We start from the raw sequence: 18704 nt of genomic DNA on the forward strand, positions 1-18704 counted from the left end.
GGTCCTCCTGCTCCTGGTCTTCCTCCTGCTCCTATTCCTCTTTCTTCTGCTCCTCCAATTCTTCCAACTTGTCCTGCATTGCACATGTGGATTTGTTTACAAACTGGCAAAGGTCAAAGGTCATTTCCAAAGAGCCATGTTGACAGACAAGGTAATAGTACACGATTTAATACAAATAGTAGGCTATTGCATAATTGGCATAAAGCAATTTATGATTCTCCTGGATGTTGGCAAGCAAGTTGTAAGGTTGGTTCTCCATAGCAAGTTGTAAGGCTGGTTCTCCATAGCAAGTTGTAAGGTTGGTTCTCCATAGCAAGTTGTAAGGTTGGTTCTCCATAGCAAGTTGTAAGGTTGGTTATCCATAGTTGGCAAATGAGTTTGATGCTGTTATGTGAGGGTACAAAACTTCCATAGGACAACTCTAACTTAGTGAACTGAAATAGACAGCCGGTGGGCAGCCGTGGCCTACTGGTTAGGGCTTCAGACTTGTAACCGGAGGGTTGCCGGTTCAAACCCCGACCAGTAGGAATGGCTGAAGTGCCCTTGAGCAAGGCACCTGACCCCTCACTGCTCCCTGAGCGCCGCTGTTGTAGCAGGCAGCTCACTGCGTCGGGATTAGTGTGTGCTTCACCTCACTGTGTGTTCACTGTGTACTGAGTGTGTTTCACTAATTCACAGATTGGGATAAATGCAGAGACCAATGCATTTAGATAAATGCAAGATAAATGCAACTTCCCTCACGGATCAAAAGAGTATATATACTTATACTTAGACTTAGACGGTTTCCATTCAAAGCTATTCTGCTAGCTGATTGGCCAAACATTGAATTTAATAAATGGGCTTCAGACACCAACACTAACTCCAGGCTAACTCTAGGATATCAACGCTGACGTGTTGTGTCAGCTCTAGTGACTCCAAGTCAGTAGAAGAGGATATCTTGGTCAGGGGCAGACTGGGACTAAAAATCAGCCCTGGCATATTTGGCCCAAGCGGCCCTCAAATTGGTCGGGCACACCTAATTAAATACAAAATCTTTGCATTACCCTTGAATATGTATATTTTCAACTGTCATGACGCACTGAAAGTCATGTAGGCCTCACTCTGACTGATCAGAGGTAGGCATGGAGCACATGATCTCCATATTCAAGTAGGCTATACAAGCAATTATTAACGAAGATTTTCTGCTTGAATTCAAAGTATCATTTCTAATTATTACATAGGCTACATTTAAACTATACAATGCTCAATTGACAGCAGCACCGAAAAAATACTGAAGCCTATGTGTAAAGAGTTAAATTACCCAGATTGTCGTAGACATTAATGTAATTTACCGTAAACTCCAAATAATATAATAATAAATAATAAATAATATAATAATAAATAATTTCCCAAATCGCCAAAACTGCACCGGCTAGTATTAGACACAGGCGTCTATATGAGACAGGCCTTTAATTCCCTTTACACAAAACTTTTCCTCTGCAAAGATGGAAAATATTATCAAATTAATTATTTCAAACACACTGAATGTCTACCTACATGTATATGACTAGGCTATCTGATGACAATTAAGGATCATCATTCATTTAGTGTTGATGTTGTTCATTAAGTGAGATACAGTAAGATCCAAATAGCACGTAGAACGTTTTAATCATTAATTTACAAAGAGATCGTATCAGACTGAAAGCTCATATTTTGTCACTAGCAACCTAGCCTACATCTGTACTCTATCAAATACAGTTGCATTATCAGCCCTGATCAAAACCGTTCAGGAATTATTTATGCAAAAGTGGAACGTGGTAATGTTTCATTCTCCCTTCCTTTCAGCATGAATGAAACAGCATGAGAGAGCATGAACCATATCGTTTCTCCCGTATTTTATTTGCCATATTTGACAACCGTCTACATTTCAAATCATAGCCTACTTCCCGCAATTTCGTGTAGGCAACTTCGATTAACTTTTGATGCGCTCACAGAATCCTGGCTCTGAGCCAAAATGGGAGGGGTGGGGCCTGACGTTAGCGGTTATTGGATCAGTCCAGTGTCAATAGAAATGTAACCAATGGGCCGCTGATTGTCCTTCCTTTGGGCCGATCGTTGGCCAAAATAATAATTATATATATAGCCTATTCTATCGGCCCAAAAGGTGCGTCGGCCCACCGGAAAAATGCCCGGTATGCCAGATGGCCAGTCCGCCCATGCTCTTGGTGACAGAACTTCCGAGAGTACCTCCTCCGCTAACTGCTCTTACACCCCTAACATGTGTACTCCACACCACCACACACACGTCTATCTGTCCTCAATACATCCTCTGGTTTATGTTTAAACTTCTTAACACTTTATTTAAAGTGGTGTGCATGAGACTGACATGACAATGTCTACTCTTTCTTGTGATAAATGCTGAACTTAACAGGGCTGAGATCATTATAACCAGTTACAATCAAATCCAGGATCTTTGGTGTCATGTTTTCTGGTTTCTATCATATAGTGTTTGGTCATGTTTTCTGGTGTCATGTGTTCTGTTTTCTATCATATGGTGTTTGGTCATGTTTTCTGTTTTCTATTATATGGCTATTCTGTTTTCTATTATATTATATTCTAATAGCTCCCAATAGAGTTTTATGTAACGTTTCATCAGACATGAAAACATAGTGAAACACACCCATGTATACAATTCAGGGGATGATCACGCTGATTGGTGGTGTTAACAGGCAGTAATTGATAAGAACATATACCCTCTTATCATGACACATACAATCCAGAGAATAAAGAGAATAAACATCTCTACTCTAGTCTGATCATTAACATCTCTAGTCTGATTATTAAACATCTCTACTCTAGTCTGATCATTAACATCTCTAGTCTGATTATTAACATCTCTACTCTAGTCTGATCATTAACATCTCTAGTCTGATTATTAAACATCTCTACTCTAGTCTGATCATTAACATCTCTAGTCTGATTATTATCATCTCTACTCTAGTCTGATCATTAACATCTCTACTCTAGTCTGATTATCATCTCTACTCTAGCCTGATTATTAACATCTCTACTCTAGTCTGATCATTAACATCTCTAGTCTGATTATTAAACATCTCTACTCTAGTCTGATTATTATCAAGACACGAATTGATTCCAAAAAAAATATCAGGGTGTTACAATTGGGACTGCACTGTTTTCAGTGTAAAGAAGAGCATCTAGTAGGCTATTAATGACCGAAGGAACGCAACTAGGAAGCGCACTTCACTCAAAGCAGTTCAATGTTTTGCAAGTTGTGTGCATGTCACCATTCAACTTTGTGAAGGAGTGTACGCGAGCTGGGCAGCAACGCTTCCATAAAGCAATTCGAATTGGCACAATTTTTAAAAGCACTAGCTAGTGCCGCGTTTATTAACTTTTGAAGGCAGATTAGCTATAAGAAATGCCTGGTAGGCCTACAGCGCAACCTGGTTTGGACTAGATTATGCTACCTAATGTTTCACAACTGTCATTAATTAAATAATAAATAAAAGGGGATGATATCTATAACAATGTCCATAGAAACATTTCAACGCAGTAATGCAAAAGTAGCCTAATGTAAGGTGTTAATCCCCATAGAGAGTAAAGATGTTATGCAATAGATTACATTTTTTTTACTGTAGCGAGTAATGTGTAGGCCTAATACATTACTTTTTTGAGTAATGACCCCAACACTGAGTAGCCACCTGCAGGCGCCAATGACTACAGACGCTAATAATTTCAGATAGGACCACACACGCATTTGCCAGGGGTTCAGCACCGCATGTAATTTCAAAACTAGACAGACAAAGCCTATGCTATTTGAAGTTAAATAAAACATACCGTATTTGAGGGCGGTTTATGACGCTGCTTATCAAAGTACGCAGCAGGTCTCTTTCAAAATGTCTTCCGATGTTGAATATTTAGAAAGTAGCCTACATGACGACATTTTTGAGCTAGAGTCAGATTTTTGGCTTCTGGTAGTAATTTGCTAATTAACTAAAGCAAGACTTGAGTGATATCACACAAGGCGCACAGAAGTTAATTAAATGAAATAGGTTAACATGCTTTATTTGAACATTGCAATACCCATCCAACAAACCCAGAGAAGGCTTGGTAGATGTTTTGGATAGATGACAGCACCTTGTAACCGATTAATAGCCCAATTCTCAGTTTTGCAATAAAAGCAGTATCATCATAGCAGTATTATCATATATCATCGATAATCGTTCACATTTTACTATAGTCTAATAACAACCACTGTCCCTCAGCTGGAGTTGCAGAGGAGTCTCAAAAGTACAGGGAGACAGAACGCGAATGACTTGAGTATGAATATCACACTTTTTGAAAAGGGGAAAAAGACAAGGAGTAAAGGTCGAGGCTAGAGTTGGAGGAATTGTGTCTTGTTGCTGTAAAGGAGAACGCGAGAATGACCGCCGCTGTAGGCTCACAAGTAAGAAGCATAAATCAGCCTTAAACTGCATTAAGATGTCCACACGAAATGCAGCCTCATTTTCTGTCAGCAGAAGTTCAGCAAATGTGGTTTGGGAAACGGGGACACAGAAGTGAAATAGGTTAACCTGGTCTATTTGAACATTGCTGGTAATCTTAAGTGATAGGCTATCATACAAACCTTGCGAAGGCTTGGTAGCTTACATGTTTCGGATATATCACGTTGCGCATGATATTAATTGAATCTCATGTCGCGCAACAGGCTAAATGTGGTTATCCAACAGATTCATAACTTCAGTAATTGTCATTAGCCTTTATTAATGGTGAACAAACCATACCAAACCAGAATAAAATGTTATTAGATTCGGCTACATTTCAAATCCATCTCTCCATGTTGCATTGATTGAGAATGAACATCCCAGAGTGGAGTGCTGTCTGCTCCCTGGGGGTGTAGCCTGGGTGCTCTGCTGGTGTTTTGCTCATCGGTTTTGACCCATGGGCAGAAAGCTTAAGGTTTTGAAACAGTGACTCTGCACAAATAGCTCTAGGCTATATTAGATGTGGGCGTTTTCAAAACTGTGCAACTCACCGAGTGGTTAGTGGTGTTAGTTGATTATTAAAAGCACATATATCGGCGCAATGTATGATTTCCAGCCGTCTTATTTGCTATTGTGGAACTATTCACAATCGCTCAATATTTGAACCTGAAGCATAGACGGTGGCGCAGCTATCAATGTGCAATGAGTCTTCCAACAGAAATCAATGGGATTTTACAAAATGCCAAATAAAACACGACAGAAACAGTATTTCGCTACGCTACTTGTTTTGGAACATCAACGAACAGACAGAGAGACTGACATATAGACAGACAGACAGACAGACAGACTACAGGCCTCATCCTTCACCATGACAGACAGACAGGCAGAGAGTCTGACATATAGACAGACAGACTACAGGCCTCATCCTTCACTAGGATTGGCAGACAGACACAGTAGAAGCCTCACCTATCACCAGGACCAGCAGGATGAGTGCAGCCAGGTGCATCCTTGTTGCTATTCTACAGGAGGAGAGCAGATGATCCTCGTTAGATCCCCCAGTAATGTTCAACATTTCCAGTCCTTTACTGAGGTATCACATCTGTCTGTGTCTGTCATTGCTGTCTTTTCAGTAATCAGCAGCACACATGCCCATAAGCAGGAGTCCTGTGGTATAACTGGCAGCACACATGCCCATAAGCAGGACTCCTGTTTCCTGAGTGTATGTGCTGCCAGTTAGACCAGATGCAGCGTTTCCCACATAACTTAATTCTATTTGTAGTGGTAGGATTGCAGAGTTAACATGAATGCAACCTGGAAACCTGGAAAAATCATTGTCTGGGGGTCCGTGTTGATATTGTGGTGGGCCGCCACAAATAATTCAATGTATGGGAAACACTGACATAAGCAGGAATTCTTTTTTTTCATGAGTGTAGGTCAGGATCTGGTGATCTGATGTAACTGGTTCAGTGTATGTGTGTCGGTCAGGTTGTGTTTTTTGTTATTTAAATGAGGACATGCAAAGAAAGTCTGCAACTAATAACACACTTCCATTATCTACTAGCACATCAGTGAGTTAAAGAAGAAGTGCATAGCAAAAAGGAGAAGTATCAAACACCTTTGATCTTTTACTGGTTTCCTCACCAGTGAGGTGTTATTATCATGAAATACATGGGAAATTTGCCTGAGTAAAATGTACTTAAATTCAGTAACATTTTACTCTGCCAGATAACATTTTGTCCCTCTCTGAAAATAGTAAAAGTTAGTCTTTTGATAGAGGTGTTTTGGTGAGCTGCTTCTAGGGATTATGGGTAAAGGGTGTGGTGTTCTAATATTTATTTTTTCTCTTAACTGTTTATTGTGGCACCTCAAGATATGTGTTCTGTTGAACAGGTGATGGGCAAAATTATTGTGTTGATGATTTTCAGATTATGGTCAGAAAATACCATTAAGGAGAAGACTCAAAATATAAAATAGATTTTGAACACTCTTAAAGGGGTGGTTCAGGATTTTGGACATAGGACCTCATTTCCAAGTTACCAAGTGTGATATTTATCAGTGGAGACCGTTTTCAACACGTTTCATCCAGTCCTTCTAATTGCAGAGTTTGCAGGTGCTAGGCTAGCGCAAGTCATCAGTATGTGTTAGCCTGCCACTAAAAACAGTAAATATCACACTTGCTAACTTGGAAATGAGGTTCTATGTCCAAAATCCCGAACCACCCCTTTAAGGTCTCTTTCTCTTGGTTCAATGCAAAGTTGCTTGCTTTCTCAATTGACTTTGACCTGGTCACTTGAAAGTGTCCCAAAGTTGGTATTCCAGCTGTGTGTTTGGGTGTCTGGCATTTTTTTAAGATTTAGATTTATATGACATGAATAAGACAACTGTAGAATGGTAGTAATTGTGAAACTAATCGTTAGATTCACCATGACCGTACCACTCACCATTACATATGCTCAGCTACATCTGAGACTTCAACCTCAACCCACAGACCAAGTGTGTTGTGGATAGTTGTCTGGTTGATGGTGTGTGGCATCCACACCAATAACACAACAGCATGACAGCTATTAGTATAGCCTTAAATATAGTTTAATTACATATTGCATTTTTAAGATTAAATTTCAGTCTAATATGCGATAATGTGAAGAATACTATGGACAGTGGCATTCTGGGAAATGTCATGTGTGTTGGTTGTAGCTCTGAACTGAGTAAAATGTGCACTGAATAGAGTGAAATACCACCAAAAAGAGTAAAATAATAACACCGATTTACACTGGAGAAACACCTCTATCGAAAGAGTAACTTTTAATCTTTTCAGAGAAGGATCAAATGTTATCTGACAGAGTAAAATTTCAGGCAAATTTCAGGCAAAAAATAAACAAAAATATAAACAAGCCAGTCTTCCTTGGAATCTAATTACTGCAATGGACAGGCACTCACTAGCCCTACACACCATGTAATGACATAAAAGATAAGTGCAATAGTTTGGCTCACAGGTGGGATCTGGCCTATGTTATTGATCTTTATTGTTCATTTAATTGTAAATGATCATTTTATGTTTTGTTTTATATGCATTTCTACCAACAATGAAAATCATTACACAATAACATTAACATAACATAAAAAAACATGAATAATCCTGTCTACAATGTGACCAGTTCAAGTGCTTTAATAGTCAGTTTTTGGAAATGGCATTTTTTTGTCAGGTTCACAGTTTTTGGTGGCGTTTACTGCATTTATGCATCAAAGATATTACTTGGATTTGGTATTCGGTTTCGGATTCAGCCACATTTTAAATAATGGATTTGGTAAAACCTTAAAAATTCTGTGCACCCATAATAATATATAAACAAATGTACTATTGATAACAAGCATTCAGATGCTTTATTTTTTTAGCATTGATATTGCTCTGCAGGTACCCAATTCAGAATTAGACATATGTAGTTAACCCAGTGCTGAAGACAGAAAAGGAATACCCACTTGCTCTCCTTACACTAAAAATGCACTGGTGTCAAATGCTGCAAGTAGCTACACAGATACAATAATAGGAGCAGGCACTTTGCATCCTGATCAAAGCAGAAAGCCAATGTGTATTTCCTAGAAGCTGTTATACATGTTTGTGTGCACATGCTGTTGCATTGTGCGTATGCAACATTAAGATAAGCTGTTCAGTAAAAACAAACCTGCTTTTAAGTATTACTATTAGTATTAGTTACTCCAACCAAACATCACCCATAAAAATACTTAATGTGATATTCGCTGTAATGAGCATAGCCACCCCAGAAATACGTACATTTACAACCAAGCAGGTCAGAAGTTAGCCTTATAAATGAAACTGAAATTGCCTTTGGTACACACCTGTCAATCTGAAATGTTGGAGATGGAACACGGGGTTGAGAGAAAGAGATGAAGTTGAAGTTGCTACTGAGCCGCAGGGCGAACTGACGCAGTGTGGTTCATATCTGGTTTAACTTTCACAATAGACCAGGAAGCTTGCAAGCTGTGAGTTAAAACGAAACAAAATGTAATGCAACATTGGCCTCCGTGGAACCTTCTGATAACTCCACCTGAAGGAAGCATTACAGAAGGCTTTAAAAGTTTCAAGTTTAAAAAGAAACTGACTTGTTCAGTTTGTTGTGTTAGTCTACTTTCTTTGGTCCTGACAGTTTTTTACCGTTAATTCCATTGTATGCATAGCCTGCGTCCAGGCTCAGCTGGTGTTCATCATTATCAATGAGCATTGATATGGAACAGTGATTTAAACGTAATATTTACTTAAACTTGAATGTCATAGTCCTGTTATTCAGAATTAATAACACTTGACTGAAGTGTTCAAGTCGTCAGTATTTGTCATGCAATGTAGGCTAGCCTAATTATACATTGCATGATAAATACAAACGACAATTGGCAGCCATCAACCAGTGAAGGTCTGTGGCACAGTCACGGAACAGGGTGACCAGAAACTAAACTACAATGCCAAGTTGACATCACTCAACCATGGTAAAAATAAATAAATAAAAGTGAAGTAGCCTAGATCTAGCCTAGCCTGTTACGGGGTCTAGTATAGCTGCTTTTATTATGACATGCATAGGAACTTCAAAGTCAAAGTCAAAGTCAGCTTTATTGTCAATTTCTTCACATGTTCCAGACATACAAAGAGATCGAAATTACGTTTCTCACTATCCCACGGTGAAGACAAGACATATTTTACCAATTTAAGTCCACAGACAAACATAACATTCAAGTAAACAAAAAAGTAAGTAAATAAGAGGGCACATATAATAATGAAAAAAATAAGAGCAGCAAAATTTGGTTGAAAATTGTGCATAGACAGTCAATAGTCAGCAACTTGTATGGCTTTTGCTGAATACAGACCTGTGTGCACCTTGCTCTGCGTGTCATACACCGTAACATGGTGTCAGAAGTCAGTGAACTCATGCTGTTATTCGTGTTATTGAGTTAGTCTGTGTGAAATTATGTCAGAAACCGATAGAAACAGAGGTGCTGATGCGCAAGCTGCGCTACGCCAGCCGGCTGCGGTACCGAGCATGGCCGCCAACATTCCACCACCATCACCTATGAGCTTCGCAGGTGACTGGAGTTCTAACTAGGACGTATTCAGGGCTGAGTATGAGGACTATATTTTGGTCACGGGGCTGGCCGACAGACCGAACAACATGCAGGCTGCAATGCTGCGAACCGTGATGGGAAGTGAATGCAGGCACATTAGTCGTCACAACCTGAATCTAACCGAAGCAGAACGAGGTAATCCTAAAACAACACTGGATGTGTTGGAACAATACTTCAAGCCCGCCAAAAATGTGATTTACGAGAGGTACATTTTCGGACGTTGCGCACAGGATGACGGAGAATCTATTGACAACTTTGTCACGAAGTTGAGGGAGAAAGCAGCTACGTGTGAGTATGGAGAGTTGAAGGACGAAATGATCCGAGATAAAATTGTCCTGGGCATTACAGACGAATGTACACGGCGCAGGCTGCTAAGAGAAAACACTCCATAATAAGGTGCCATAATAAATAGCAAACTAGTAATTACCTAACTCTTTGTTAATATTTGTTAATTGTACTAACATATCTATTTGGCACAAGTTAATAGTTTTTTAATCATTAATTAAATATTAGTTGTTTGCATAAAATCTTTATGTTAATGTTTTAGCAAATCTATTAACTAATATTGTATTAATATGTGTTAATAGTTAACTAAATGTCTTTTTGGCACTAATTAAGTTATTTCTTGCATCATTTAAATGTTAAATGTTTATTTGCAAACTATATGTTAATAGAAGAGTTAATGACTTATTATTATTTAACTAATTGTTATTAAACTGTGCTTCTGCCTATCCCAATATGAACCGCTCTCCATAGGACCCTTACAATAGATAGATAGATACTTTATTGATCCCCAAGGGGAAATTCAAGAAAAAAACACGGAGCTACCTTGACATGCTGCCACTGTTGTCGGCGCCGGAACCGCTTGCAATAAAGTTGGTTAAGCTTAATTAATATATTAGTAGTATATAGCTATAAGCGTGGGGCCCCTTATAATAAAGTTGGTTAAGCTTAATTCATATATTAGTAATATATAACTATCGGTATGGGGGAACCTTATAATAAAGTTGGTTAAGCTTGGTAACACTCCATAATAAGGTGCCATAATAAATAGCAAACTAGTAATTACCTAACCCTTTGTTAATATTTGTTAATTGTTACTAATATATCTATTTGGCACAAGTTAACAGTTTTTTATTAAATATTAGTTGTAGTTATTAGTTGGTTAAGCTTAATTAATATATTAGTAGTATATAGCTATCAGTGTGGAGCCCCTTATAATAAAGTTGGTTAAGCTTAATTGCATTGCATGTAAATATATTCACTGTTCTTCTTATTATCGTATTTTATTATTCTTCTTCCGACCAAGTTTGACGTCTAATGACACTAAAACCACTGAACCGTTTGAGGTCATTCAAACACTCCTACAAAGGTCTTGTAACGGACAATTGTACAATGTATTTTTTACATTTATGAACTTTATACTTTTTGAGATATTTACGATAAAAGAGCAACAAATTCCCATTGAGTTAACATTGACCACTTTGGCGGCAACTTTTAGCATTATGACGTGACCTGCAGCTGAACGCAATCAACCTCTACCACTGGAGCTGTGAGTCTTCTGAACGTTCGTCTTATCGCCTGCCGTGATCCCACTTTAGGCTACTTGCTCGTAACTGACTGTCCTTCTCTAATTACAGACACGGTAAGTGGTCCGATTTTTGGCATTTGACTCATTTATGTCGTCAAACATTATGTTGTATGAAATGATAGGTGACAAATAGCCAAACTAACTTTATAACGTTAGGGGAATAGTTAACGTTAGCACCCACCTTATCAGCGTTAATAGGCCTAGCAGCTACTGTATGTCATCAACTTTAAAGTGACCGGTTAGCCGTAGGTTTCGATAACGTTAGCTAACGACAATCAAACCTAACATTGCTCCCAGCTAATCACCGACGTTAACGTTACATTTGCTCACTAACCAACATTAACGTTAACCAGATACAGTAGTCTAGCCTAATCATATTGTACAGATACTATCTGGCTCTTGATTAAATACACCTGTGGAAAGGGACCTGATAAAAGCCATACTGTTAGGAAACGGACCATATGACCAAAGTATTGTTAAAACACACGTACAGAAGTTGAGGTATAACGTTTGTGTCGTCAACATAGGCTACAGAGTATGTTTACTTGGCCTAGGCTAACGTTACTAATTTCTGCATTATTCTGGCCTAAAATTTAAAGTATAGCCTGGCACACGAATCAAGCTTCCAAGTTGTAGTACATCCTAGAGTAGGTCGGTAACACTTTACTTGACGGGTGAGTTCATAACACATTCATAGCAGCTGTCATAAACTGCACATAAAGCATTCATGACTTTCATGAGACATGACTCAACATTCATACCAAACCTTTCATGAATGTGGAAGACAGAATGACAACAACTTGTCAAAATAAAAGTCCAACAATTAAACTAACAAAACTATCAGTATGGGGGACCCTTGGTTAAGCTTTATTAATATATTAGTAATATATAACTAGTCAGACAGTGAAGGGACTGAGACCAAAACTGGCTTATCACATTTATTCCTTTAGGAAAAGTTAAAACAAAACAACAACAAGTTGAATGGGCTATATTACATGCATCACTCCTATACCATTACTGTCAGCCCTACTAGCAAGGGAGACATGCGACATGGAATGTTCAGGTGCACAGAACGACAGTTTATTAATATTCTGAGACTCACTAAACACTCACAAATGTAGACCATACGGAGGTAATGCATAAACATAATGCTAAACTAAATGTACATTCATTTCCTGCTAGACTGAATTGCACTTTACATGCACACTAAGCTAAACTGCTTAACTACACTGAATGCATGGAAAGTTGCTAGCGGAGTTTACATCTAGTCACGTTAGACTCAGTGTGTATGAACTCGTGGTCATAATGAAAACATTAATAAACGTTCTCTAAGTTGCTAGAATTGCACCCAAATCTTAACAATACATGTAAAGTAACATAATACAGGTGGTATATCAAAGTTTTCAACTTAAACAGCATTTTACAGTTACAAAGTGGGGAGTGCTTTATACAGTCAACCTACCCAATGCAGAGCATACCGCTTCTGTAGGCTATGGCAACAATACAAGGACAAAACGCAGCAGAGCTGCAGTATAGCGTTTCTCCAAAGGGGGCTCCAAAACACCAATATCAATAAAGCTGCTTAATTACAGCTAAAATCACATACAAACACTAAACTACATGTCTAACTCTGTTACACCCCCTCTGTTACACCAAATTCAAGCAGCAACCAAATAGTACTTCCAAAGGCAAAGAGTACACTACTTTCAAATACTAGACAGAGAGTCACCAATTACAGGACAGCCAACCACAGAGGTATCCAATAAGGATGAAGTGGAAGAAGAGGAGCACAAACTCTCACACAACCAACCACTGGCAGTAGGGTGCCTTATACACCCCACAAGACCATAAAGCCATAAACCATAAATTCCATAAATTCTCCACAAAGCTTATCAGAAAAGCTAGATAAATAATAATGTGATTAACTTTTATATTAGCATGTAGTTTGTAAATGATATAAGAAATAACTGTTAATTAGTGCCAAAAATATATTTAGTTAATTTTTAACAAATATTAATACAATATTAGTTAATAGATTTGTTAAAACATTAACATACATTTTTTTATGCAAACAACTAATATTTAATTAATGATGAAAAAACTATTAACTTGTGGCAAATAGATATTTTAGTAACAATTAACAAATATTAAAAGGGTTAGGTAATTACTAGTTTGCTATTTATTATGGCACCTTATTATGGAGTGTTACCGTGTTGGTGTAGATGATCCAAGCTTAGGGGAAAACTTACATAAATCGCTGTTTGTTTGTATTGCAGCTGAACAATGTTCCGGGTAGCCCTGGGAAACAGAACCATGTCCTGGACAGGTGAATATTACATTACATTACATTACATTACATGTATCCATTTAGCAGATGCTTTTATCCAAAGCGACTTACAAACGAGGATTAACAATCAAGCTACATAGAGGGAAGTGTGTAGAAGAAAGTAGTGCTGTACAGGGTGGAGAGGGTAATGCAGGGTAAGTGCTAAGACAGGAGGTGCTCTCTAAAGATTTGGGTCTTCAAGAGTTTCTTGAAGCTGGAAAGAGACACCCCTGTTCTCGTGTGTTCCTCAAAAAGACCTCATAATGGCAGATCCAGATCTTGATTTCACAACTGACGATGCTGGGACCTCTGCCACCTATCCCTAGCAGTGCAGTGCTCTAAATATAAACTAAATTCATGTGTGTGTCACACTTCTTTTGTCAACTTTTATATAGCTAAAAACATGAATTTCTGGTTAATGATCACTGTGGAATTGTTTTGTGTAAACATTTTGCATTATTACAGTATTGTTTATGTCAAATGATTATAGACATAACAAAAATGTATTTATATAGTGTTCATAACAGCATAATAATAACCACAGTCATAATCTCATCTAAAAAACAAACAAGCACAAGGCACATTTTTGGACACACTGGGGACTAAAATGGATTTAAGAACCCCCTGAGATTGAATGTCATCACTGAGACATGGTGAAACACATGGATGCCAATCAACATACATGTGTATGAACACCAGTCAACACTAATACTACTATAAACTGTGCTTTTCTGAGAGTACTTGATGCAGGCATTTCACATATATGTTTTACATCACTTTGGCTACGCAAGGCTCTGACTTGCACAACATTAACACAATGCAACACAGGACCTCAACAAGCCCCACTCTTTAAAAAAAAAAAGAATTCCTAACGAGGCGCTGTTGGATTCCTGCTGACCTACTCTATCCCATTAGTGTATCGAAGGAAAACCACTTGGTAAAGGTGAGGAAGCAGTCGAGGGCCAGGAGAAGGCACTGCACCATCCTCCCTGGAATGTTTCATTCCGCCCACCACAGATGTTTCATTTTTAACTTCACTTTTCTACGTTTTCACTTTTTTTTGTGTGTGTGTGTGTGTGTGTGTGTGTGTGTGTGTGTGTGTGTGTGTTTTTCCTCCTTTTTTGTCCTTCTCCTATAATACATCTATTTTATTACAACCCAGCTACAGTTATTGTTTTATGCTTTTCTTGCCAGTGCTGAACATGACCATAACATGAGCTGTTTTAAATTTGCTTTAGAAATGACATGTATTTAGTTGCAGCTCTTCATCCTCTGTGGGCCACATGAGCCAGGAAGTACTAACTGTACTTTCCCTGACCATTCCTCTTTAATAATGACTGTATAACGCCAGGAAACAACTGTATTGTAATGTGGCGCTGCACAAATGCAGTCTGTAGTCTGGAAGACAGGCCATGAATCTTGCAGAGTTAGGAATGCCATGTTCATTCACTAATGTATTTTTCTCCGTTTCCATTCTGCTAAGTGAGCCTGGTGTTGCCCCAGAAAAAAGTGGTGCCACAAATATCCCTGAGTGGCCAGATTACAGAAACAAGTTTTGCCACGAATCACACAGAGTTGGCAGATATCAGCCAGGACCCCATGGCTATCCTTGAACAACTGTTCCTATCTGAGCAAACACAAGAGGTTAATATGAATCTAGTAATCAAGTAACTGTGCATTCCCTCTATGTCCCTCCGCAATCTGTGTTCTCTCCAGTCCTGTGAATCCGCTCTTTGTTACTGACTTTAACTGTAAATGTTTTGACAAAAGCAGACCATAATTATTCTTTTCACTTCTGATTTTCATGACTTGTGAATCCCATTTTAGTTTCACTAGAGCAATATCCACATGTCTTCTGTCTTTTTTTTTTTTTTTTTCAGTGCACTTTTGACACCATCATTTTGGAAGAGTTGTATGGCCTGTGATGGGGCAGCTCCCCCTCCCTGAGCGGACACTTTGTGTGTGTGTGTGTGTTTGTTTGTTTGTAAATATTATGTATATAGTTTGTGTTTCATAATAAATATTATATAGTTGTTTTAATTGTTTTTGTTTTAAATAAACTTTTCTTTATAAAAAAAAAACCTTGCTATCTCCTGCTCTTTTTTCTACCTTTAAAAATCTAGACTAGAGTGGTGGAAACCGAGGCCAGTCACACAAGGGGACAGCGAGGGCCTGCAGAACCTTCAGTGCTTGGCTCGGGCTCGGACGAGGAGTGTGCCATCTGCCTGGATTTGCTGCGACAGCCCGTCATCACCTATTGCGCCCACGTCTTCTGCCGACCCTGCATCTGCGAGGTCATCCGCTCTGAGCAGGAGATCAAGACCCGGGAGCTGGTAGAATACCCAGGAGAGGAGGAGGACTCTTTCTCAGCCGATGGCAAAGACAAGTGGCAGTCCAGCTCAAAGGTGAACGCCCTGATGAGCAGTCTGCTGGCGCTGCGCGGTGAAGATGGCAGCATCAAGAGCCTGGTGGTGTCCCAGTTCACCCGGTTCCTCACCCTGCTGGAGGTGCCTCTGAGGGAGCACGGTTTTACCTTCACACGGCTGGACGGCTCCATGAACCAGAAGAGCGGTGCCAAGGCCATCGAGGAGTTCCAGCCTCTCCTGGGAGCCCATCCATCATGCTGTTGTCACTCAAAGCTGGAGGCGTGGGACTCAACCTCTCCTGGGAGCCCATCCATCATGCTGTTGTCACTCAAAGCTGGAGGCGTGGGACTCAACCAGCTTGGAACCTGGCAGCAGAGGACCAGTGTGTTGACAGGTTCCATCGGCTCGGCCAGAAGAGGGATGTGGTTATCACCAAGTTCATTGTGAAGGACTCGGTTGAGGAGAACATGGTGAAGATCCAGAAGAAGAAAAAGGACCTGGTGGAGAAAGCGTTTGGAGCGAAATCCATTCAAGACGAGAGGCAGTCGCGCATCGACGACATCAGGGCCCTGATGGAGTTATGATTTTGTTTCTTTCCGCTAAAAGGAGCATCAGTAACTTTTCTGTTATGATAGGACAGCACAGTGTTCAGGATGTCCATTTTAATTGTTATGTTCAGTCTCATACCAATTTCATTCCGGCCAGCGTCGGCCATGTTTACAACCAAAATGTTTCTGTTCCAACACAGTTTTGTTTTGTTAAACACAAAACACACATGTATACACACACACACACAGTCACACACTTGTACACCAGAATGTGCTCATTAGATTACTGGGAAATAGTAGTAGACTATTTACACAGTCCAAAACATTCTCTCAGTCTATACGCCACAGCAGGGTCACTTCAATAAACCACTAAGTCCAACCGTTACGCCCCCACGCCAGCAGGGGAGACACTTCCTCTAGTGAGCAGTGGTTGCACTGTGGTCGCGCTTCCACCAGAACAGCTGATAGGATAAACAACAGTCAGTGTGCGGCGGCAAATTCAGAGAGGAGCATCTCCAAGCCTCGCCTTCCCACAGGCTGCAGCGAGCTGTACTTGGATTCAGCAGAACAGAAAGGCTAGTCTACAGTTTCATTAGGCTACTACTTCACGTTATTTGGATGTATGTGGATGTGAATCATAAACAACGCGCCCGCGATCGTCTGCGCTCATTCCTTCTAGAAGAGGGGACCTTTAAACGAGCACTTCCCTTTTTGTTTGGAAGAATGGAGAGCATTGGATCTAGTGCCAGATGAGTGGTTACTTGTCTCGCCAGGAGAATGGACATCTGCTTTCGAAAAATCAGAGCCAGCCGTAGCCTACCAGGGTTCACTCGGAGACACATAGGCGCTACCGGAGCAATGGTAAGATTTAAAGAATACTATGCTTTCATTCTGCTGTAGGCTATAAGGAAATAGATAGGTTACGTTGATAGATACAGATCTTAACTGTACATTTTGTTTTCACAGACTAACTTTGCCTCTTAATGGGGTCGGGACCTCCTCTTTGCTCGGAGCTGTCTGCAAGTCATTCAAGCAATTAGGTAAACTCTAGGTTGCTGTCCATAGAGGACCGGTTGGCTGCTCTGGAGTTGAAAAACTGTGCGGGAGAGACAAACTTTAAGAAGAGAAGACTGGTGCACAATCCCAAGCTTGCAGTAAGAATATGTTCGATGACTGCTAGCTAAGCTAAAAGTACCCTAGCCTAAAACCAAAGCTAAGAGTAGCCTAGTAGCCTTGCAAAAGAACAAGTGAGCAGAACCAGCTTAATTAAAGTGTATTTTTTTGTGTCGTCATTTACAGGAAGCAGTACGCCGTCTTCACAACTCGGAGACAAATTGCAGGCGCTACGAACCGGAGCAAGGGTAGGATTTAAAGAATATGCTTTCATTCTGCGGTAGGCTATAAGGAAATGGATACGTATAGACACCATAGGATAGATACCGATTATAACTGTACATTTTGTTTTCACAGACTAATCTCGCCTCATAATGAGGCGGTGACCTCCTATTTGCTCGGAACAATATCTGCAAGTCCAGATTTACACGATGTTGATAAAGACGACATTGTGTGTAAGTGACTTGTTTTTACTGTTTCTCCTTCCTTGTTTAATGTTACTGTGACTTGCGTTTGATTTTTATTCATACCACTCTCATTTAATTGTTTTCCAGCCGCCTTTAAGACATATTACGAGACGGTACGCAGGAGCTTTAGATATTCCCAGCCAGAAAACTCATTGCGGGCGGAAGCTGCGAAGAGTTCAGCTCGGAGTCGAGCGAGAAGAAAGAGGGTAAGACTTTATTTGGTGACTATTTTTCAGGTGCATTGATAGATGTGTTGTGTCCATACGCAGTGCATCGCATCGCACAGTACTGATTCATTGTTTTTTTACAGCTGCTGGAATCGAGACAGAGTGTGCTAGCAGATGACGAGGTGGAACTCTGGAAGTCCGCCACCGTAGACCTCATGTCTGACGAAGAAGATGGCATTGTTGGCGGGGTCTCTGGATGGATTGTACGGTGGCCGTCATTTCGTAGGCCGGAGCTCTCTGAACTCTGCGAAGCTGCAGTCCCGGTCTGAGGCGACGCCGAAGTACAGAGCCACGCACAATAGGCGTCTGCATAACGGACCTGCCTCGGAAAGAACGCCGCCAGTTACATACAACCCCGAGGAGGCAAACGGACAGTTCACGGAGTTGTAGTTTTTGGATCATCCTCTACCCATGTGTGGGCAGATCCTCGCTTTGTATGTAGTTGTTTGTTTTAA

At 40.0% G+C, this 18704-nt stretch overlaps 1 protein-coding gene and 2 long non-coding RNA genes across 3 annotated transcripts; 2 read left to right on the forward strand and 1 right to left on the reverse strand.

Moving 5' to 3' along the window:
• Positions 1-17: 17 nt before the first annotated feature.
• On the reverse strand, positions 18-8437 carry LOC121694619. The gene is made up of 3 exons (XR_006025842.1): positions 8340-8437; positions 5451-5503; positions 18-73 (listed from the first exon to the last, which is right to left on the reverse strand). It is a non-coding gene; the product is annotated as an uncharacterized LOC121694619 (long non-coding RNA).
• A 4973-nt stretch (positions 8438-13410) lies between these two features.
• On the forward strand, positions 13411-16653 carry LOC121695004 (helicase-like transcription factor). The gene is made up of 3 exons (XM_042075474.1): positions 13411-13528; positions 15012-15172; positions 15652-16653. The coding sequence occupies exons 1-3, from the start codon at positions 13486-13488 to the stop codon at positions 16339-16341; spliced, it is 894 nt and encodes a 297-aa protein (XP_041931408.1). The 5' UTR covers positions 13411-13485; the 3' UTR covers positions 16342-16653.
• Positions 16654-17029: 376 nt separating this feature from the next.
• LOC121695005 lies at positions 17030-18384 on the forward strand. The gene is made up of 6 exons (XR_006025977.1): positions 17030-17303; positions 17409-17596; positions 17742-17803; positions 17913-18010; positions 18110-18228; positions 18333-18384. It is a non-coding gene; the product is annotated as an uncharacterized LOC121695005 (long non-coding RNA).
• Positions 18385-18704: the final 320 nt, after the last annotated feature.

The sequence above is a fragment of the Alosa sapidissima genome, chromosome 20 (assembly GCF_018492685.1).
Source record: "Alosa sapidissima isolate fAloSap1 chromosome 20, fAloSap1.pri, whole genome shotgun sequence".
Lineage (NCBI taxonomy): Eukaryota > Metazoa > Chordata > Actinopteri > Clupeiformes > Clupeidae > Alosa > Alosa sapidissima.

Coding starts and splice junctions, on each gene's coding strand:
- LOC121695004 (XM_042075474.1), top strand. CDS start 13,486: ATGTTCCGGGTAGCCCTGGGAAACAGAACCATGTCCTGGACAG. Junction 13,529..15,011: donor CAGAACCATGTCCTGGACAG/GTGAATATTACA, acceptor CATTCTGCTAAG/TGAGCCTGGTGTTGCCCCAG. Junction 15,173..15,651: donor TATCTGAGCAAACACAAGAG/GTTAATATGAAT, acceptor TTAAAAATCTAG/ACTAGAGTGGTGGAAACCGA.